Genomic DNA, 18511 nt, shown 5'->3' with positions numbered 1-18511 from the left:
GGGGGTGTAAAGTTATGTCCCTGTCCAGGTCACCCCTCTCGAAACAAGAATCCCCAAACCATTTGAGTGGCTTGTAAACTAGGAAGACCTGACCCCATTAAGCAACAGTGTAGAGTGAACCGTCACGTGGAGGAAAGTGTAGTTGTGTGTATCCTAACACTGTACCTTGTCTATGGGTGCTTAAAGCAGCCATTTTATGCAATGCCTTCGCTGTCTGAAACCACCAACCCATGGCACATTTTATTTTAAGCCGGGATGCTGTTAACAGCCATATAATTATTCTAACAGATGGGCCTGACAGGCCTGGTCATTGAGAAGAGAGAAAAAAGATTGAACTACCTCTCTCTGTCTGTCTGTCTGTCTCTCAGTGATTAGAATTACAACAGACCTTCTCTCCAACCCTGAGAACAGCATCAAAGGAAGCCACATAATGCTAGATGATAAGGATTAAAGCCCCCTCCTTGCTTACAGTGTATTGCACAGTATTTACTTTCCATGTTAGCTTAATTTCAAGGACCTCCATTACTCTGACAGTGTACAAATGGAACCAAATGGACCCGTAAACATCCCTTTTACATCAGAGTTACAGACCTGTAAGGGTCCATAGGGAACCCACTCAAGGAACACAGAGGGTCCCTGGACCCCACTTTGAGAACTACTGGCTTATCATAGTAAAGCATGTGTTGCTTGTTTGTAATCAATGTGCAATGGCTATTATGCACGTACATTGAATTGGCTGCAGACAAAGAAGCCCTGAAATAGTTCAACATTATTCACAAGGTGATAACTATTTTTTGGAAGGGACCATTTATTTTATTGTACCATGTTATGACTGTAGTAATGATTTTTCACCAGAGGATGTCAGTGGTCTCAGAATTTCTTGAAAACTTAATTCCGAAGAGTCTTACCCAGGGGCAAAATGTGAATGATTGCATCTGAAAACCCTTCCAGGCATGCTCTAATTTAAACAATTGTGAATTATGCAAGGAGAGAGGTAGGGAGCCATTTTGAATAATCCCAATAGCAGAGAGCAAAGAAACACATGGAAGGGAGGGAAAGGACATGAAATAAGCTTCAACACACATTCTTGGGTTAGAAGTATATTCTTTTAAAACAGTTTTTGAATTTAATCTTAAAAAGTAGAGCACCAAACAATAAATTCCTCATAGCATAAAAGAGGCACTCCATCATGACGATCCAGTTTCAATGCAAATAGCTAAAACAAGGGATTGGCTACCGAGGCTTTATCCTCAAAACTCTTAGCTGAGAGATGAATGATTTTTCCTCTGCATTAACAGGGAATTTTCAAAGACATGAGAGGCACAATGCAGTTCAGTAAATATGAATACACGGTAAAAACAAAACAAAAACACAATCTGAATACAGATGCAAAAGCAAATAAAAGGCTTCACTTTCCCTTTCACATTTTCATCAGCACTCTGTATCGTCAATACAACAAATAAAATTTACACATAACTATAAAATCATGGCTACAGTACATACATCCTTATAAAAAGGAAACACAAATTAAAAGCAGTGCACCTGCGATTTTTTTCTTTAGTATGTAAACATGAGTGAACAAAGTGTTTTCTGATTTCAAAATCCATTCAAACTGGTGTCGTACCCACTTGAAGGCGTAAATAAACGTATCTTTAAAAAGAAAAAGAAAAAGATGAGACACGAGGTGTTACCATTCAACACTGTGCCCTTTCCTCCTTCATGAAAGCTCCATTACGTCAATTGCAGACATTTTACCTCTCAAAGAGATATAAACAACCCACATAAAAAGTTATCAGAATTCAACACTGCAAAAATAGTTCAAATCATAAAAATACACATGTATATAGTATATATACAGAGGAGAAATAATGCATTTGGTGAATGATTAGTTACATTTTGAGCAGAAGCATAGTAATAGTTGACAAACCCACTCTTAAACTTTGATACTTAAGTATTACTTACAGTAAGTGATAATGATTTCTCCTGTTACACTTGAAATACATGAAAAGGTTCTACCGACTGATAATCATAGCCCCTTTAATTTTGTGTGCAACACGTTTCACACAGTGGGAAACTTGTAACTCTGTTGAAAAGAAAAATGAACTGGAATGTTTTTTATACTCACAATATAACACAATGTGATTTTCTCCTCACCACCTACCGACCAGGTCAGTTAGTTGTTAAAGATGAAAGGATGAAAGTGCAATGTAAAAACTCATAAAACATGCTTATGGTCATCTGTATAAGTTACAACAACAAAAAGGCTGTCTTCAATGAAAAGCAAAGACAGGAGATCAAAAGCAATGCCAGCGTGGCTCACTGCATAACTGCATCACTGCTGCATAAGTACAGATATACCATATATAAATAGTAGTCAAATATTAACTGGTATCAATAAGTGCTTACGTTCTAATATATAAATACATCTTACAGTATACATAATTACATATTAACTTCCTCTATTTTTTGTGCAATAGCAAATCCCATGCATTTTATCGAGATAAAAACCACAACATTAAGAAACAAATGCAACATAAGAAACGTCTTAAGATTGTTTTGTTTTTCTTAATTTTTTGTTTTGTTTTTTGTATGTAAATCAAGCTGCTTCTATCAGCCAAAACTGGTCAAACAGATAAAAAGCTATATGCGCTTTATAGCAAACCCTCTGACATATGATGCTCTTCACATCTTAAAAGTTCTTCTGTATGAAGTACCATGACATCTTTCCTTATTCAACAAGCTTTTAGAAAAACAAAATGATTTAAAGCAAAGTAAAGGCACAGACCGTTGCTGCTCGATCAGAAGCACCAAACTGCACAAGAAAGCGAGTCTACTCAACATTTGGTCAGACTGTTTTATAATACACATACTTTTCCCTTATAGTTAACTCTTCATTTTACTGCACTACAGTATCACACCTCGATATGATTACATTAAACAACAGTCTATTTTCAAAGTACACGTAAAATACACTGTTTCGTATGCGTCTAAGAAGGGAGTATACATTGGGATTATTTTTACAGAATCCATAAATATATTTATGTGCAATTGTACGCAAACTACTAGGTCAAACAAAGGCATATTAGCATTATAACTTTCCATATTGCACCTGCACCCATTGGTAACTATTTTCCACCCTGCTACCATCTTGCCTCTCATCCAATCATTTCAAAGAGTCTTAGTGGAGAGGAGCCCCATTGGACAAGATGGGTTGCTCCTTTGTTGTGAAAGTTTGATCGAGACTCGCGCTGAACATCAGCTGTCTATATGTCAGACACACATGCACGCACACACGCACATACGCACACACACAAACAAACACAGACAAACACAGACACACACACACACACACACACACACACACACACACACACACACACACACACACACACACACACACACACACACACACACACACACACACACACACACACACTGCTGACCAGAGGACGTGTTATTAGAGTGCTTATAATGGGATAAGGATGAGGTTATGTGCCTGTAAGGTTGGCAATGGTAAGGTTGCAGAAAGGACTCCGCTCTGGTGTCCTATCTGTTCCTGGGTCTCTCTCTCAAGAGAAACAGAGAGAGAGAGAGAGAGAGAGAGAGAATGAGAAAAGCAGGGGAGAAAAGTATACCCTCCTAGTGAGGGTCCTCTGTGGTGATCCTCAGGGAGGCGATGGCTGTCATGCAGGTGTGGACGTTCACCTCCTGCTTGGTGTCCCTGACGAGGGGCTCAGGGCTTTCCCCGTGAGCATCCTGAGCTGCCACCTGATGGCCAGACGGTCGGTCATGCACGCGCCCTCCCCTCCCCTCCTCTCCGGCTATCTCCACTCTGCCGGAGCGCTGGCTCTCAGTGCCCTCAGGGCTCAGAGCTGAGGAAGGTGGGGTGACATCGGCGCTGGAAAGAGGCGGGGAGTGCAACATCTGGATGCCTCCGATGGGAAGCATGGGGAGTAAGCTCCGTGCTGGCTGCTGAGAGTGGAGTGGGAGGTGGCTGAGGAGGTTCTGGTGATGAGGGCTGGCAGTGATGGGCGAAGAGAGGGCCAAACTGCTCCTTTGATCCTAAAGCAACACATTGGCAGAAATCAGAATGCTTTTTACGGTTTTAAAGTCTCCAAGCTGATTCCTTGTATGAAAGAAGGAATATTTCAGTTCGGGAATTAGTTTTTTTAAATATCTTATGTGTAGTAATATATTGCCTTCCTGTTTCTTTGTATTGACTGTTAGTGCATTTTCTATGGTAAAATTGTAAATGATACAAATAAAATGTAGAAAAGTCAGTGACAAAATAAACGTTTAATGTCTAATTGTGCATGCAAAAAGTATGCATTCACATGACAAAAACATGCCATTAAAATCCAAATGTTTCATATTTCCATGGGCATAATATTAACCATTACTAATTAAGCCAGTAAAATAGGGCACAGTAACTTTATCTTGCTGCATACCAATTCCATTTCGAAGGCTCCTTGCTGTTGTGCCAGGTCAATCTTTGCGTGGTGTCTGGCTTTATCGCCAGTGCCTCTGTGCTGGTGTGAGCCCCTGCGAGGTGACACAGCCCTGAGCACGACCCTCTGCCTGCCTCTCGCTGATGGCTCACGCTTCCCAGCCAGCTCTGCTGTTCCAGGTGACAGGGGTCTTTCAATGGACCCAGGGGACAGGTGCTGGATGGGTATGAAGTTTGGGGAGCTGGGCCTCAGCGGGGAGGTGTCCCATCTCAGAGAGGAGCGACCTCGAGGGGACAGCTCCCTCCTCGGGGAAGGGTAGCGCAGCCGTGAAGGTGAGGGCTCCCTAAGGGGGGACTCCCAGCCAGGGGAGAGAAGACAAGAGGAGTAAGGGTCAAACAGGAAACATCCTTGGTCAGGAGACAGCATCGTCAGGGAGTCCTCGTCCACGGATCTTTCTCTCTGCTCTGGGTCGGCCATGCCGAGGACAGCCCTGCGGTCAATGACTGTCCCAGTCCGCCTACCAGAAGCTGCCTGGTGGCGAATCTCAGCACCGGGCAGAGAGGCGAGGGAGCAGCCATGGATGGCAGCCGTGGCTGTGACCGACAGGGAAGTGACGCCACAAGGTTGGGGGCTCGTGCTTCTGGAACGGAGCTTGGGAGTGGAGTCGCCCTCGTACTCATCGTCCTCATCCTCGTCTTCGTCGATGTCGTCAATGTCCTCATCCATGCCATCGGAGTCTTCAGCATCGGAGAACTGGTGTTTAGTTGCACCAGTCTTGGACTCTCGCTGGATCTCGTCCACTTTGATGTTAAGAAAATGAAAGTTGAATGTTATTTACCCAGAAGGCTTTGATTTGTCCATATTTAGTTATGTCTTTATATATCTATGTGTTTATTGGATTGGATTTTAGTGATGTGTAATAAGTGTTCAGTAAATCGTCAGTGTAAGTTAAGTTTAAATCTGAGGGCCATTGGGATCCTCTGAATTAAAGAATAATGTCAAACATTCCATCATCTCACACAGAATTCAGTATCTCACCATGCTCCTGAATCTCGGCGTCATCTACTGTGACAGACACACCCAGCTCAAGACATTTCTTCATGTGTGCTTTTGACTTCATATGTTTGGTCAGGTTTCCTGCACATGGATAAAGTATGCTTTATTGATGATTTACTGTTATTATTTCAAAACAATTTAGCAATTTGTCTCCTCGCCTTGAGTCTCATATGTAATGACACATAATTGTAATGATCCATAGCCTAATTTCTGCTAATTTGTTTCATGGTAGAAGGCTCACCTTTAGTTTTAAAAGCGAAGTTGCAGACCCTGCAGATGTAGGGCCTCACATCTGTGTGGGTTCGGATGTGTTTTTTCAGCATGCTGGGCTTCTTACAGCGGATGCCGCACTCCTCACAAATGTACTTCCCCCGACCTCGACCTCTGACATATACGTAGTCCTCATTGGACTTGTACCTGAGAGGTGGGAACAATCTGTTACTTCAATCACTTCCAACATCCTAAATGTTAATTTAAACGTATGCAAAATGCCAGCGTAGTGTTTATACTGTATAAGACCACCTTCAAGATTCATTTAACAGTCTTCTTCTAGAATCGATTTCTATAAATATCACGATATCAGCATAAGTATTATTATAAACATGCGTACTGTAGCTATTTTTCCACAAATTACAGATATTATTCACAGATATTATAACAGTTACAGTAACTGGAATGAGCCTCTTTCAAAGATTTTAATACCCATTTGCACTGTTTGGGTTGTGAATGGCTTTCTCTTTTACTCAGCCTGTTCAACAAATTTCCTATTTGCGTAAAGTATTTGAGTTAAGTAGCTTTACGCCACATGAACGTTATTATGGTAAATAAGTGCACTGACCCTCCCTCAAAGATCTTAATGCGTGTTGGCACTGCCTGGGTGGTGACTGCCTCCCTCTCTTTCCATTCCTCTTTGGCACTTTTCCCTCTGGAGCCGATGTCCTTCGTCTTCTTTCCATAGGTGATGTCCACCTCTTTGAGCTCCGGTTTCCTCTGCAGCTGAATCAGATGAGCAAACACTCTGTCAACACGCAGTTTAAGCACACAGGATATCGACACAATGTAATGCGATGCTCTAAAGAGGCTGTATGTTATACATGTGGTAGCATGGTGCCCATTGCAAACACCCATATTGATGCTGTCGTGGAAATTGTTGTGACTCCCGTGTGTGTACAGCATCTAAAATGAAGATCTACATGGTCATTTATGTGTAGAGCACGTTATATACGTAGCCCCTCTGGCCTTTGAAGCTCTTTGAACTGAAACTCAAGTTTAAAGCTTTTTTGACATTTTGTCATTCTAAAATGTTATATGAAAATATGTATTGTTCCCAGCAGGGATATGAACTATAAATCATAAACAAAGGATGACCGTCAGCAGCACTTTGCATTATAAATGATCTCAGTAGAAGATCATATTCTCACCTGTTCCATCTTCTGCCTCCATAAGATTAAGGAGGAGACCAATTTGCCTGTCCCAGGCTGACACATGGCTGCTATAGTGTAGATCATGTTGTCGCCCCTCTGTTTAGACCGCAGGAGGGCCAAGGCGGCACTGGTGCTCAGGTCAGGGGGGTTTGGGTTGTGTGAACTCACACACCAGGTGGTGTACACAGAGAAGAAAGGGGTGTTGCTGTGAGAGTAGCTTGGCTTGGTGTAGTTGAGATAGCACCAGCTCACACCTGTTGTCGTGCGGAGACTTGGAAACTGAGATAACACTCTTGAATGCTCTGTGTCTGAGATCAGGACATCTTGACTGGTAACCAGCTGTGCCTTTTTGTCCGTGCCAACATCTTTCGCTTTGTTGACTGACATCATGGAGTACGGTGGTGAGCTGGGTTCCAGGGAAGTACTTTCCATGGTTGAATCAGCACCATCAGTGGCTTCTGAAGCTTTTTGCTGCAGCGGGATAAATTTGCCTATTTGTGAGACATCCTGAGCATGAGGTGTGGACGTACTCCGCAGTGTCTCTGACCTGTGGCCTTTGTCGTCGGTCAAATGACATTTTCCTAACTCCACTGCACTCAACTCCTCTACAATCTGACCAAACATTCTTTCCTCTTTCACACGTTTTTGTTGTTTGACCTCCATGAAAACCTCCAGGCTGCTGGCAGGTGACAGCATCCGCTTGTTTGCCCCGCCGCTGGAGGCATTGGTGGTTGAGATAGTTCTAGAGGTCAGAGACAGAGGGATGCCTGTCTTGAGCTTAGTCGAAGACAAATCGAGGGCCTCAATGTTGAGAGTGTGCGTTGAAAGTGCCCCTGTATGACCTAGAACATTTGCTGAATCAAGACTTGCGGACACGCGCGAGAGTTGGTTCTGAGATGTGGCTGTGGCGGGGGTGGGGCTAAGGCCATCATACTGATTGTCTGTAATTTGTGATACTGTAGTGTATGTAATGGTACCGTAGGATGGCACGTAGGTCTGAATTCTAACAGGAACAAACAGACTATGGTGTGACTGCTGGGTGCATGTGTTTCCTGTGGCAAATATTGGCAAAGTCTGTGGCAGCACCCCACTTGGAGTGAATGCAAGGGTGTTGCTGAGGTACTGGGGAAACATTTGTGGGGGGGCTTGCATCCATTCAGTGTCCATATTCAATGACTCCTGACGCACCAAGTTACCCCTCCTAATTTCCTTCATAGCAGAGTGGCCAGTGCTGAGCTCTGCGTGTCTAACTTTGGATGTTGGAGAGAGACTGCCGTAGTCAAATGATATGCTGCGTACCTCTGGGAACTCCTTGCGCAAGTTGCAAGGCGCCTGCTCCGAGGAGGAGCGTCTCATTTCATGTTGTTGACGCTGGTGGAGCACAGAGAGGGAGTGCCCGCTTCCCGGCACGGCTAGGAGCTCCAGTGGTTTGCCAAATTCATCCTGCCTGGCTGGAGACACTGACTTGAAGCTCTCCTCTCTGTCAAAGGAGAAGGTGGAGTAGTAAGATAAGTTGCTGTCTTGACTAGGGCTGCGGGAGAGGCTGGTGCAGGCAGACTCAAAGCTAGACTCGCCAGAGGAGAGCTCTATGTCAGCCAAGCGTAGCCGCTTCTTCTTTGGGGGCAGCTTTTCAGGGGGGAGCTGTGATAACGTTTCGCTCCTTTGAGGCCACTGAAACTCCTCCACGTGTCGCTCTGGCTCCTTCTTCTGCACCTCTGGCGCTTTTTCTGGACTGTCAGGCTCAACTGTGACCCTAATCTCGGGGACTTGTATGTTAGATTGGCGCACGAGCTTGGGGGTGATTTGAAATGACTGGCTTAGTCTACTGTCATGTCTTTCCATCTCGTATGATTCAGTCTGCTCCATAGCATGATATGATGAAATGTTTTCCTGCCTCTGCCCGTGATACTTGTAAGATTCGGACTGTTCAGATTGTGACCGGTTTAATGAGTTTGTGTGTTGGATGACAGAAATGACATTACCCAAATTTTTGCGGACAGAGATTTCAGGGCAGACGGATATGTCCATGTCACATCTGTCCGGCTGCCCATGCATACTTTGAGAGTGGCATTTCCCTAGCGCCATTAGACCAAGAACACCTTGGCTAACTTTTGAATCATAGTCCTTTGTCGGGTCAAACATTTCCTCACACTGTTCAAGATGTCCCTCATACTGACCCGGCAAATCCTCCTCTTCCCTCTTCTCTTTCCGACGCTTGCGTGTTGCCAGTTCCATCGCGTATTTCTGAGGGTTCATGTTGGTAGACGAAGTGATGGAGTAACTTTCCATCTCTGATCCTGGTGGTGAAAGGGCACCGCTGCTCTCAGGTGTCTTTCTGTGGCTGTCAGATTCTGTATGCCCGTCATGTGCAGAGTGTTCGAAAGCGGCCTGCCTCGTGAGTCTTCTCATGCCTCCGGTAGATGTTCGCTCATCGAAGGAGTGGCTGCCTCTGAGGCCCTGTGGCATGCTGAGACAGCCTGCCGAGGACGTTGGCATTGAGTTGCTCCTGATCAGTGGCCCCGTGTCGGAGCCACTGTCTAACAGCGGTTCATTTATCTCCTCCCTAGTGAGCGACTTTGTGTTTATTTTGATGGATTCGACAGTATCTTTCTCCTGCGTGAAGACGCGGGAGACGCCTTTCTCTGCACGCTTCCCTGTGTAATCGCTTGAGTCCTCACTGCAAGTAACAAGATCAGTCATTTGCTTTGGGCTGGGCCTGTAGCACTTCCCAAACATGATTTCTTGGTAGGACTTGGCATTTGTGTTGGATGGGCCGGTCTGATGCTCGGCGCTCTCAGAGCGTGAGAAGTAGCCAGAGTCTGTGCTGCCCTTGCTGGACTGGCTGGGGAGGGAGAGGTTTTGGTCAGAGTCTCCGCTTCTCTTTTCAGAGAGCCGGAGTGCGAGTCTCTGTTTGATGGTGCAGGATTGGATTGCACGGCTAGCCTGAGGAACGGCAGGAGGAGGAGGTGCATTGATTTCTTGGAGCTGGGATGAACCATCCGGAGCCGCCATCGACGTGACTCCCTTTTTCTGAGCAATGAGATTTAGTACTTTTACAGCAGTGCTATCTGATCCCTCCACTGGAGAGTCACACAGCTGCAGTGGGTCATTGAGAGTGTCCTCGTCTGTGTCTGTACTCTGCTCCGCATCGGAGTACAACTCGCCCTCTCCTTCAAAAGACCCCTGTTCCGTATTGGCATTATAAGAACCAAGTTCTGAGAATGGCACAGTTCCTGCCTTGACCGAGTGAGCATGGGATTTTCTGTGTTTGTATAAATTACTCTTCGTTTTAAAAGAGAATCCGCAAGGGACACAAGGATAGGGTCGTTCCCCGGTGTGGGAGCGAATATGTTTCTTGAGCACACTGGGCTTGGCACATGCCCTTCCACAATAATCACAAACATACTTCCCGGGTTTTTGTGGTTTCTGTTCCATCTTACACACGTTGTCAGATAGCTGATCCAGCCCTGAATGGGAACACTGTTGGAGGGCCTCGGGTAAACTGGGGGACTTCCTGTGAGGAGCGGGGCCACAGCTGCCTGGGGATTGTGCGCAAACTAAGTGACCTACAGCCTTCTGTCTGGCGAATGGCTCCCCCCCCTGCGGTGGATACGAGGAGAGCTCGTACTCCTGATGGCTTGCGGCATGGTGGTGGGAGTGCTGATCCTCTAATTGCCGTGATTTCCCTGAGTCAGACATTTCTGCCGAACCACACGTGTTTCTGTTCTGACCTCCTTGTGGTTGTCGGTGCCACCCCTTGCCCTCCAATTCCACTGATGGTCTTCTCTGTGCAGCCGTCGGCTCCGACATGCACATCTTCTGTGCAACATTTGTGTTCTGACCCCCCGTGGAGCATTTCACCTCTGCAGTAGTTTCAAGTGACTCCATGAATCCAATGTCACTTTCTTTGGGATTGATTTTTCAAGGACTATATCTGTTATGTAACCTTAGTAATATTATCATTCATGTAAATTGATTGCAGGGAAGGGTCATCTGAAAGAAATCACAAGGGAGACAGAAATTAGAAATTAGTGGAATCAAACATCTAATTGTGACATGAAATATGCACTTTTGATATAGCTCCATGCAGTCTACAAAATTAATCAAACCTTAGGAGTGGACAAAGTACAAATGCATACTAACTGTGACTATAAAAAAGAGGATCAGGGAAGATGAAAAATATTCAACAATTCAACAATTCCACTGTTGAATATGAGTGTAAATCTACTGCTTGAAAGCAAGGCCTATTTAAGATTGCTTCCCAAAAGGCCTCCTAATAAAATGTGAGTATAAAATTCATAATGAGCACCGTTCACAGCAGGAATGGAAAAATCTCTTTACCAGCCTCTAAAATACCTACAGTACCTCATCCTACCCCTGGCAGATGCCCTACATTATCTGGAGCCACAACTCTGTGTGTGTGTGTGTGTGTGTGTGTGTGTGTGTGTGTGTGTGTGTGTGTGTGTGTGTGTGTGTGTGTGTGTGTGTGTGTGTGTGTGTGTGTGTGTGTGTGTGTGTGTGTGTGTGTGTGTGTGTGTGTGTGTGTGTGTGTGTGTGTGTGTGTGTTTGTGTGTGTGTGTGTAAGGATATTCTAGAGCTGACATGAGTCTGATAGGAATCTAATCCATGTCCACCACATTATGTTATTTCATCTGGCATCACAGAGACTCACAATGAACTACTTTTTCTTAAAGTGGTATTTCACATTACATGTATACTGTATCTCGCAAAGAGTTCATGAACAGTCGACATAACTGACTGTTAAGCATGGCTTTCTTAACTTATTTCTTAATTTCACTTTTAAATCCTGATTTAAAAATTCATGTGTATATTTGAGTGACATCTACAAACAAGAACAATTAGACCGTAGTTAACATTTTGTCATTTGTTGTCCTGTAAAAACACCTGGATCTACCTTTTCAAGAAGTCATTTTGTGTTACCAGTATTGAAAAAGAAAAATACAGAACCCTGACTGGCAACAATGATAATTGAGCCACGGGCAGCTGAGGCTGGAAAGAGATTATTTGGCGGTGTGCATATTCAAATAAGTAAGATTGTGCTACCAAAGTTAAACAGTGTTTGCTAGCTACTGTGCAATAACACAATGTGATGAATAATGATGGTACAATGATAGAATGCAGCATACAATATAATAATAATAATAATAATAATAATAATAATAATAATAATAATAATAATAATATAAACTATACTACACTAATTACAAATCTCTGAGCATGTGAGTGTACAATAATCTATATGTTAATTCCAATGCATGTAGGTGTTAGTTTGTATGTGCATGCAGGTTAGATAAGTACCACTTGAATTAATCGAAAACGCGATGATTTCCCTGGCACTATCAATGAACCAGTATTACTAGAACCCCCATAATAAAATAAAATCACGTGGCTATACATTACATGCTCATCCATGTTCTAGAATATATACACTTCTACCCATGGCACCTTACGCTACCATGCAGTGTATACATTTGTAGTATGGGTGTCCCCAACAGGAAGCAAACCCAACGTCCTGGCAGCACTAGTGCCAAGGTCCATCAGCTGATCTCCACAGGGCCACATACTCATATACAGAACTTGCACATAGAAATACTACACGCTTCACCCCCATGGCTACTGTGAATCGGTGTGGCATTACACTTTAGCTCCATACCATGAGGCTGGGTCTCTGAGGGCACGTCATTTCCATCTTCTCAGTATCAAAGGCTGCGTCCTCCCTAACGAGGTTATGTAAGATTATCTGGTTCAAACCCTCTGAGTTCCCCTTAATTAGGACATCCTCCGACTCTCGCTTTCTATTTCTCTCTCTCTCTCTCTCTCTCTCTCTCTCTCTCTATCTCTCTCTCTCTCTCTCTCTCTCTTCTCTCTATCCCCATCTCTCTCTCTCTCCTCTCTATCCCTCTCATTCTTTAGCGAGAGAGAGAACTCTCTCATTCTTTGTTACCACAACTGCTCGTGCACTTCTCAGGCATAAACCAGTGGATACGCTCCATTCAAGGTGACTCTTGAGAAGATGCCGAGAGAGCTGCATTTAAAAAAAAGCAGTCATCGCAAGCACCATAATACCCCCTGTTCATATTTGAATCGAATGGCAAATACCTCCTCGGTTCTTTTACAGATGACTTAATAGCTATGCAGTGAGATGGATTTGAGAGGGCTTCTTCCTGAGGGGGGGGGGGGATACAGAGGAAAATAGGGAACACATATCAAGCGAGGGGGGGGGGGGGGGCTGCCTTGGCTCGGAACAGTCCACGTTCCAGCAGGGAGGTTTACTGAGGTAAACTAAGTGTGGGGTGGCCCGAGGGGTAACAAAATTCAGAGGCCCGGTAGGGAGCTCCCTTTCAAGGTCAGTCTGACCTCATTGCTTTAGTTTCCATCCTCTTCTCTCCGCCACGAGAGGAGGGAAAGGGGGAATATGGGCGCAGAGTGACAGGGAGATAAGACCCTCAGAAACAATGCATACCTTTGAACTAAGCAAGATAGGGGGGGCTGGTGAAGCACAGCACCGACACAGTCAACCCTCACCCAAGTCACATTGACAAGTGTGCTCAACGGAAACACTCAGACAAGACTAGTGTATAGAAACCATAAACCACAGACACCCTTTTATTTATCAATCTCCTGGTCTCCTAGTAACAAACGTTAACCTGTACAGAAAAATGTATGACACAGCAGCAATGACGTGCCACAACAGGAGGCAGGTGGGTGGCAGTAGGTGTGTTTCTGGATGACTGTGGGCAGACCATTGATTATAATTATATGACACATACAGGGAATATTATGTTGAACCGCTGGCATGGCTGGGCAAATGACTTTAGGACAACATCCATTTGGACAGTTTGCATGCTCCCTTTCTTAACCACCTTCCACATCCAAGCGGACAATGAGCTAAACAAATGCAGGGCTATGGAAATAAGCATCATTATGCCACAGCATTACAGTATTAGGAGCTAAGATGGCCATTAAAGGGAACAAGCATGAAGGCTTACACTGACAACAAATCCATAAATATCATGAGCGAATGACACTGCTTCAGAGAACCTGGGGGGTTCTAAGCCCCCGGTGATACTGTAACGACACATCGCATGCAGAATCAACCAACAGCTTACTGTACATTCTGCTCAGTATTCTGTAGAACACACACATCTATGGGAAACATCCCTCTGCTTGTACGGCAGCTGACATTCTGATATCAAACATAATCCTCATACAAACCTGACATTTGTAAAGTCCCCTGTCCCATAGCGACAGTCACACGTGACAGTCCTCATGTTGCATAGTCCATTTTTCCATTCTCCACATGTCTGGGTAAATGATAATGAAATAAATTAGCAAGGTAAAGTCCCATCAATCACGAAGCTGCTGGCTGACTGGGTGTACATTAGAAGATCTATTGATGCGAGCTAGTCACCAGAGAAAATACCCAACTGTGACGTGCGGACCCAGGCACAAAAATAGCAAAGGGGCCCTGGGAGGGATTACACAACAGCCAACGTTTAAGGACTCTTTCTCTCCCCCCTCTCTTGCTCTCTCTCTGTATTTCACGGAACACGGCAGCAGCTGCCTCAGTATGAACACATACAAACACAGTGATGAGCTGGATTTCACAAAGCAAATATCTAGGTATCACCAGGACAGACAAAATGTAATTTCAATGGTCAAGATTCAGGAATTCAATGTCATGTCATTAGAATCCTATGGATTTGTTTCAGTGAGCTCAGAGTAAAAACAGGACAAGAAATTTAGGTACCCATATCCATACTGGGTTTGCACCTGACACACTACTTAAATAATGCTAAATGCAGAGCACTGTAGATTGGCAAAAAGAGAAAATTGAGGCAGATTTTATTCAGTGTATATTGCCTCAATTGCTGTGAAGAATATGTTTCAGGGTGCTGCAATTGTTTAATGTGTTCCCTGAATTACAGTAATCTGTAGCCTGTTTAAACTGCACCCGGTTCCTTCTGTCATGGCGACATTTGCTTTGTGAATGGAGAGTCATAATGAGTGTCATTAAGATGGCAAAATTAGGACAGCGCTGCAGATTACATGCAGCTGCAAGCTTCATTCGGTGAGCTGTACAGTATCAGCTGGTACCATTGCAGTCTTTACATCAATGCACCAAATTCACAGCATCTTCAGAGTAAATACTTCCTGATCAACAAGCTGCCACGCAAGAATTGTGTGAGAGAATTCTGGGCAAATATGACCAAAGCAGGCAACACAATTTCTGATCCTTTGGTCAAAGTAGTGGGTGATAAAATCCAACCTCCACTTTCATTAGAAATTCAATCTGATTTGTAGAATAAGAAATAGAAGAAAAATATTCATCTTGCAAAGTGACTGGCAGAAACAGCAAACCTACAAGACCTACAGTATAACTAACATTTACTAGCTTGGTGGATGGTGCAAATATTTGCAGGTGCCCCCCCGAACGTGACACAAACCAGAGCTTTTCCCAAAAACAATGATCAATATAGTATTGATTCTGTTATTGACATATGGCCATCTAGTATCCACTACTGTCATTTGTGTGAAACCTTGGCCTTTTAACACAATACAATTTGCACAACTATAAATATTTGACCTGCTTTGATCAGCCTCTTCAGTTTCCGTGTGTGCTATTAGGTGAGAACAACTGGCTGGATACATCTATGAATAGGAGTCCTTGAATGAGGGGTTTGCACCAGCTATGCTCACCACTATAGGTAGAGGATCAAGACAGGTTTATTTGTAACATAAAGCCCCCCTGAGAGCATAATAAAGGACTACTTGCTCAACTTATGTAACAAGAGTCTGTATAGCGTCCAACAGAACATCTTGAAAGAGTTGAAAACCCTACCTTTCAAGATAGCAAGTCTTAAGTTCCTATGAATCAAAACTATAATTTCACAGTACATTTACTTTGAAGTGCTGGGGGGGAAAAGGCCAAAAAGGAGTGAATGCAGGCCGGCACTGTGTCTCGTTGCGCCCCTTACAGTATGGAATTGCAGAAAGGCTATTATTAGCTATAGCCTGTATCAGAGCCACACAGATGAAGTTGAAGCTAACTAACTGCACTGCAGCTGAGGTCCATTATGCTGTATTCACTATCTTGTAGGAGCAGTGCTAAAATGGCTGATACTCAATGTGCAGTGAAGGTCAAGTCAGCTTCATCTCTATAAATATAATGGTCTGTCCCCTAGGATGTTCCACACACTGCTTGGCATTTCCACTATCTGAGGCACACAGCTCTGCTGACCTGCTCAAATCCGCCACAAATTTGCATGTGATTGAATGCCACATATGCACTCTCATGCTAGAGAGCCCCTAATGATATTAGTATTTGATATAGTTGGGGGAGAGGGATGTTTATGAATGGAAGGAATTCAAGTTTTCCTCCATGGTGGCTGTAGTGTCTGTCATACCAGCTATCAATGACAAGGAATATTGAAAACTTTGACCAGACAAATCATAACAAATGTTAATAAGCATGAACCCTGACGACAACCTGTAACTGTAAGCCCTCTCTACTCACCACTTGACTTGTCACTCATTCATTCTTTTGTCTGTTGCATTTCCATAGGCCTATCCCACTCTCACTGCATTGCCTGGAAAATGTGACATGATTATGTGTTTCCATAGCAACGATTCAATATCTGTAATGGTTTCTGTATTCTAGTAGTCTACCTAAAAGTCCACACAGATTACGGCACATAGCAAAATTGTGGACATATAATAAAAAACATTTATGTTTATCAATAACTCACTTATGTGATCATGACATGATCACACAGGTGATCAGGTTTTAGTATAATTATTTCCAACAGTCACAAATAGTACATAGCTCTAAAGCCTATGAAGTGACTAAAATGTAAAAGAAAATAACATGCATGCTTTGCCGTGCATCTGCCGTAATGTATAATGTATCTGGCCAAGACTATGTGCCTTTTTGCTGAAGGGAACAGTTTTCACAAGCAAGTTCCTGGGCTGGGGATAGCCCACATAATACATAATGGTAACCCACGTCGTGAAAATGCATGAATTTGACAACCCCTTGCAAACCCCCTATTTTCACGTCATGGAACATATGCGTTGTTACACCTACATTGGTTACCTATCCAAATGATGTCACACCAGAGGTCGCTATTTGGCAGATTTTCTAGGATCCCACACCAACATCTTAATAAACCAATAGCATTTTTATTCTGTGGTCATTATTAATTTAATGCTTGAAATGAGTGCCACGGAAATATCCTGTCTTTTTAGGTGAGTTACCATCCTCGCACCTTTGTGCACAATGTGAGCACAAAGCATGAAATGAAAAACAGCGACCTCTGTAGTCATATAATTTGCCACAGTCACCAATGTCGGTGGCACTGTTCAAGTGCCTCCCACCTTTCAGCGCGTGCAACAGCAGACACAACACTGAGCGCTGCCCCTGCTCTAGTGGTGGTTCTCAACCTGTGGGTCGGGACCCCCAGGGTGGGTCCCCGCATATTATTTTATTGTTATTATTTTTTTTGGGGGGGGGTCCCCCCAGATGACAGTTTAAGTGACAATTAAGGACTTTTAAGACCTTTTTAATACCTAAAAACAATAAATGAAATGAAAAGACCATTACTGCATCAAAAGTAATCAACAAACTATACTATATAAAAACTGGTCAAACATTGGCCAAATAATATAAGAAAGATGCGAAAATTGTGAAAATAGCTGAACTACAAGCTCACAACGCCTCGTGTTGCGAGGCTGTGAGCTTGCAGATCGGCTAGTATTTTCACAATATGTGTCTGTGGAACCAAGTTTGGAGGGTTTCCAGTTCAAATATGATTATTTTGGGGGGTCCCCACTCCCCAGTTCAAATATGGTTATTTTGGGGGGTCGCGGCCTGAAAAGGTTGAGAACCAGTCACTGCTCGAGTGGACACACTATCTCAGTTGACAAATTACTCCGTACCCAATAGTAGTAGCAGCTAAAGAAGGCAAAAAGGCTTGGAAGGTCATTCCGTTTACGCAAAATTAAGTGACACAGTGAGGTTTATGGCATTGCATAACATGAAGAGATGCCTCCAGTTAACCTACATTTTCAGCTTCACTATACTATCTAAGGGGCTATCCTTGACTTGTGGTCCTCACCTCAGCCGCCGCTGTCACTGTCAGCTGTGTAGGCTGGCTCTGGGCTAGGTAGGGTCGATTGGCTCGATTCCTGGGCGTGCTTTAATAAAATGGCCTGGCTTGATGCCTGTCGTGTTGCTCACGTTGTGGGCAGTAGAGGGCGCTAAAGGTCACAGTTTTGCATTCACGAGTTGAACTTGGGTACCACAGTAAACATGACACATTCACAACGTGGTGATTGTAGTGGCTGATAGCAATCCCCAATAAATTGATCAGCAGGCAGGCTAAGCCTGGGAGATGTGTGCCAATGCGGCGCCTACATCTATCACAAATCAATAATCCAATCCAGTGCAAAACTAAAAATATAAAACCCCCATTTGGCTCCTCCTGTGATGACGATAGTTTCGTTGCGCCCACGCACACTTCTGACACAGTTTTCAAGAAAGCTTCAATTATGCTTTACTTA

General features: G+C 43.9%; 1 protein-coding gene across 2 annotated transcripts; it reads right to left on the bottom strand.

Moving 5' to 3' along the window:
- Nucleotides 1–1098: 1098 nt before the first annotated feature.
- hivep2b (HIVEP zinc finger 2b) lies at nucleotides 1099–14346 on the bottom strand. Of its 2 annotated transcripts, XM_080414471.1 has the most exons (7): nucleotides 14165–14346; nucleotides 6926–10921; nucleotides 6343–6500; nucleotides 5746–5921; nucleotides 5487–5585; nucleotides 4449–5248; nucleotides 1099–4062 (listed from the first exon to the last, which is right to left on the bottom strand). In XM_080414471.1, exons 2-7 carry the CDS (start codon nucleotides 10814–10816, stop codon nucleotides 3640–3642), a joined length of 5547 nt encoding a protein of 1848 aa, XP_080270597.1. In that variant the 5' UTR covers nucleotides 10817–10921; nucleotides 14165–14346; the 3' UTR covers nucleotides 1099–3639. The 2 variants fall into 2 exon arrangements, with proteins under 2 accessions (XP_080270597.1, XP_080270598.1); XM_080414472.1 differs by lacking the exon at nucleotides 14165–14346 and having other exon boundaries at nucleotides 6926–11839.
- Between the last annotated feature and the right edge of the window lie 4165 nt (nucleotides 14347–18511).

This window comes from Gymnoscopelus braueri, assembly GCF_963280865.1.
Source record: "Gymnoscopelus braueri genome assembly, chromosome: 19".
In the NCBI taxonomy this organism is placed as follows: domain Eukaryota; kingdom Metazoa; phylum Chordata; class Actinopteri; order Myctophiformes; family Myctophidae; genus Gymnoscopelus; species Gymnoscopelus braueri.
This window is presented reverse-complemented; position numbering and strand designations above follow the sequence as displayed.

What these genes read in the sequence shown, in the direction of transcription:
- hivep2b (XM_080414471.1), bottom strand. Translation starts at nt 10,816, where the DNA reads ATGGAGTCACTTGAAACTACTGCAGAGGTGAAATGCTCCACGGGGGGT. An exon ending in CTTCGCTTTTAAAACTAAAG is followed by an intron (nt 5,586 to 5,745) that starts GTGAGCCTTCTA and finishes ATCCATGTGCAG; the next exon opens with GAAACCTGACCAAACATATG. An exon ending in GAGCCTTCGAAATGGAATTG is followed by an intron (nt 4,063 to 4,448) that starts GTATGCAGCAAG and finishes GTGTTGCTTTAG; the next exon opens with GATCAAAGGAGCAGTTTGGC.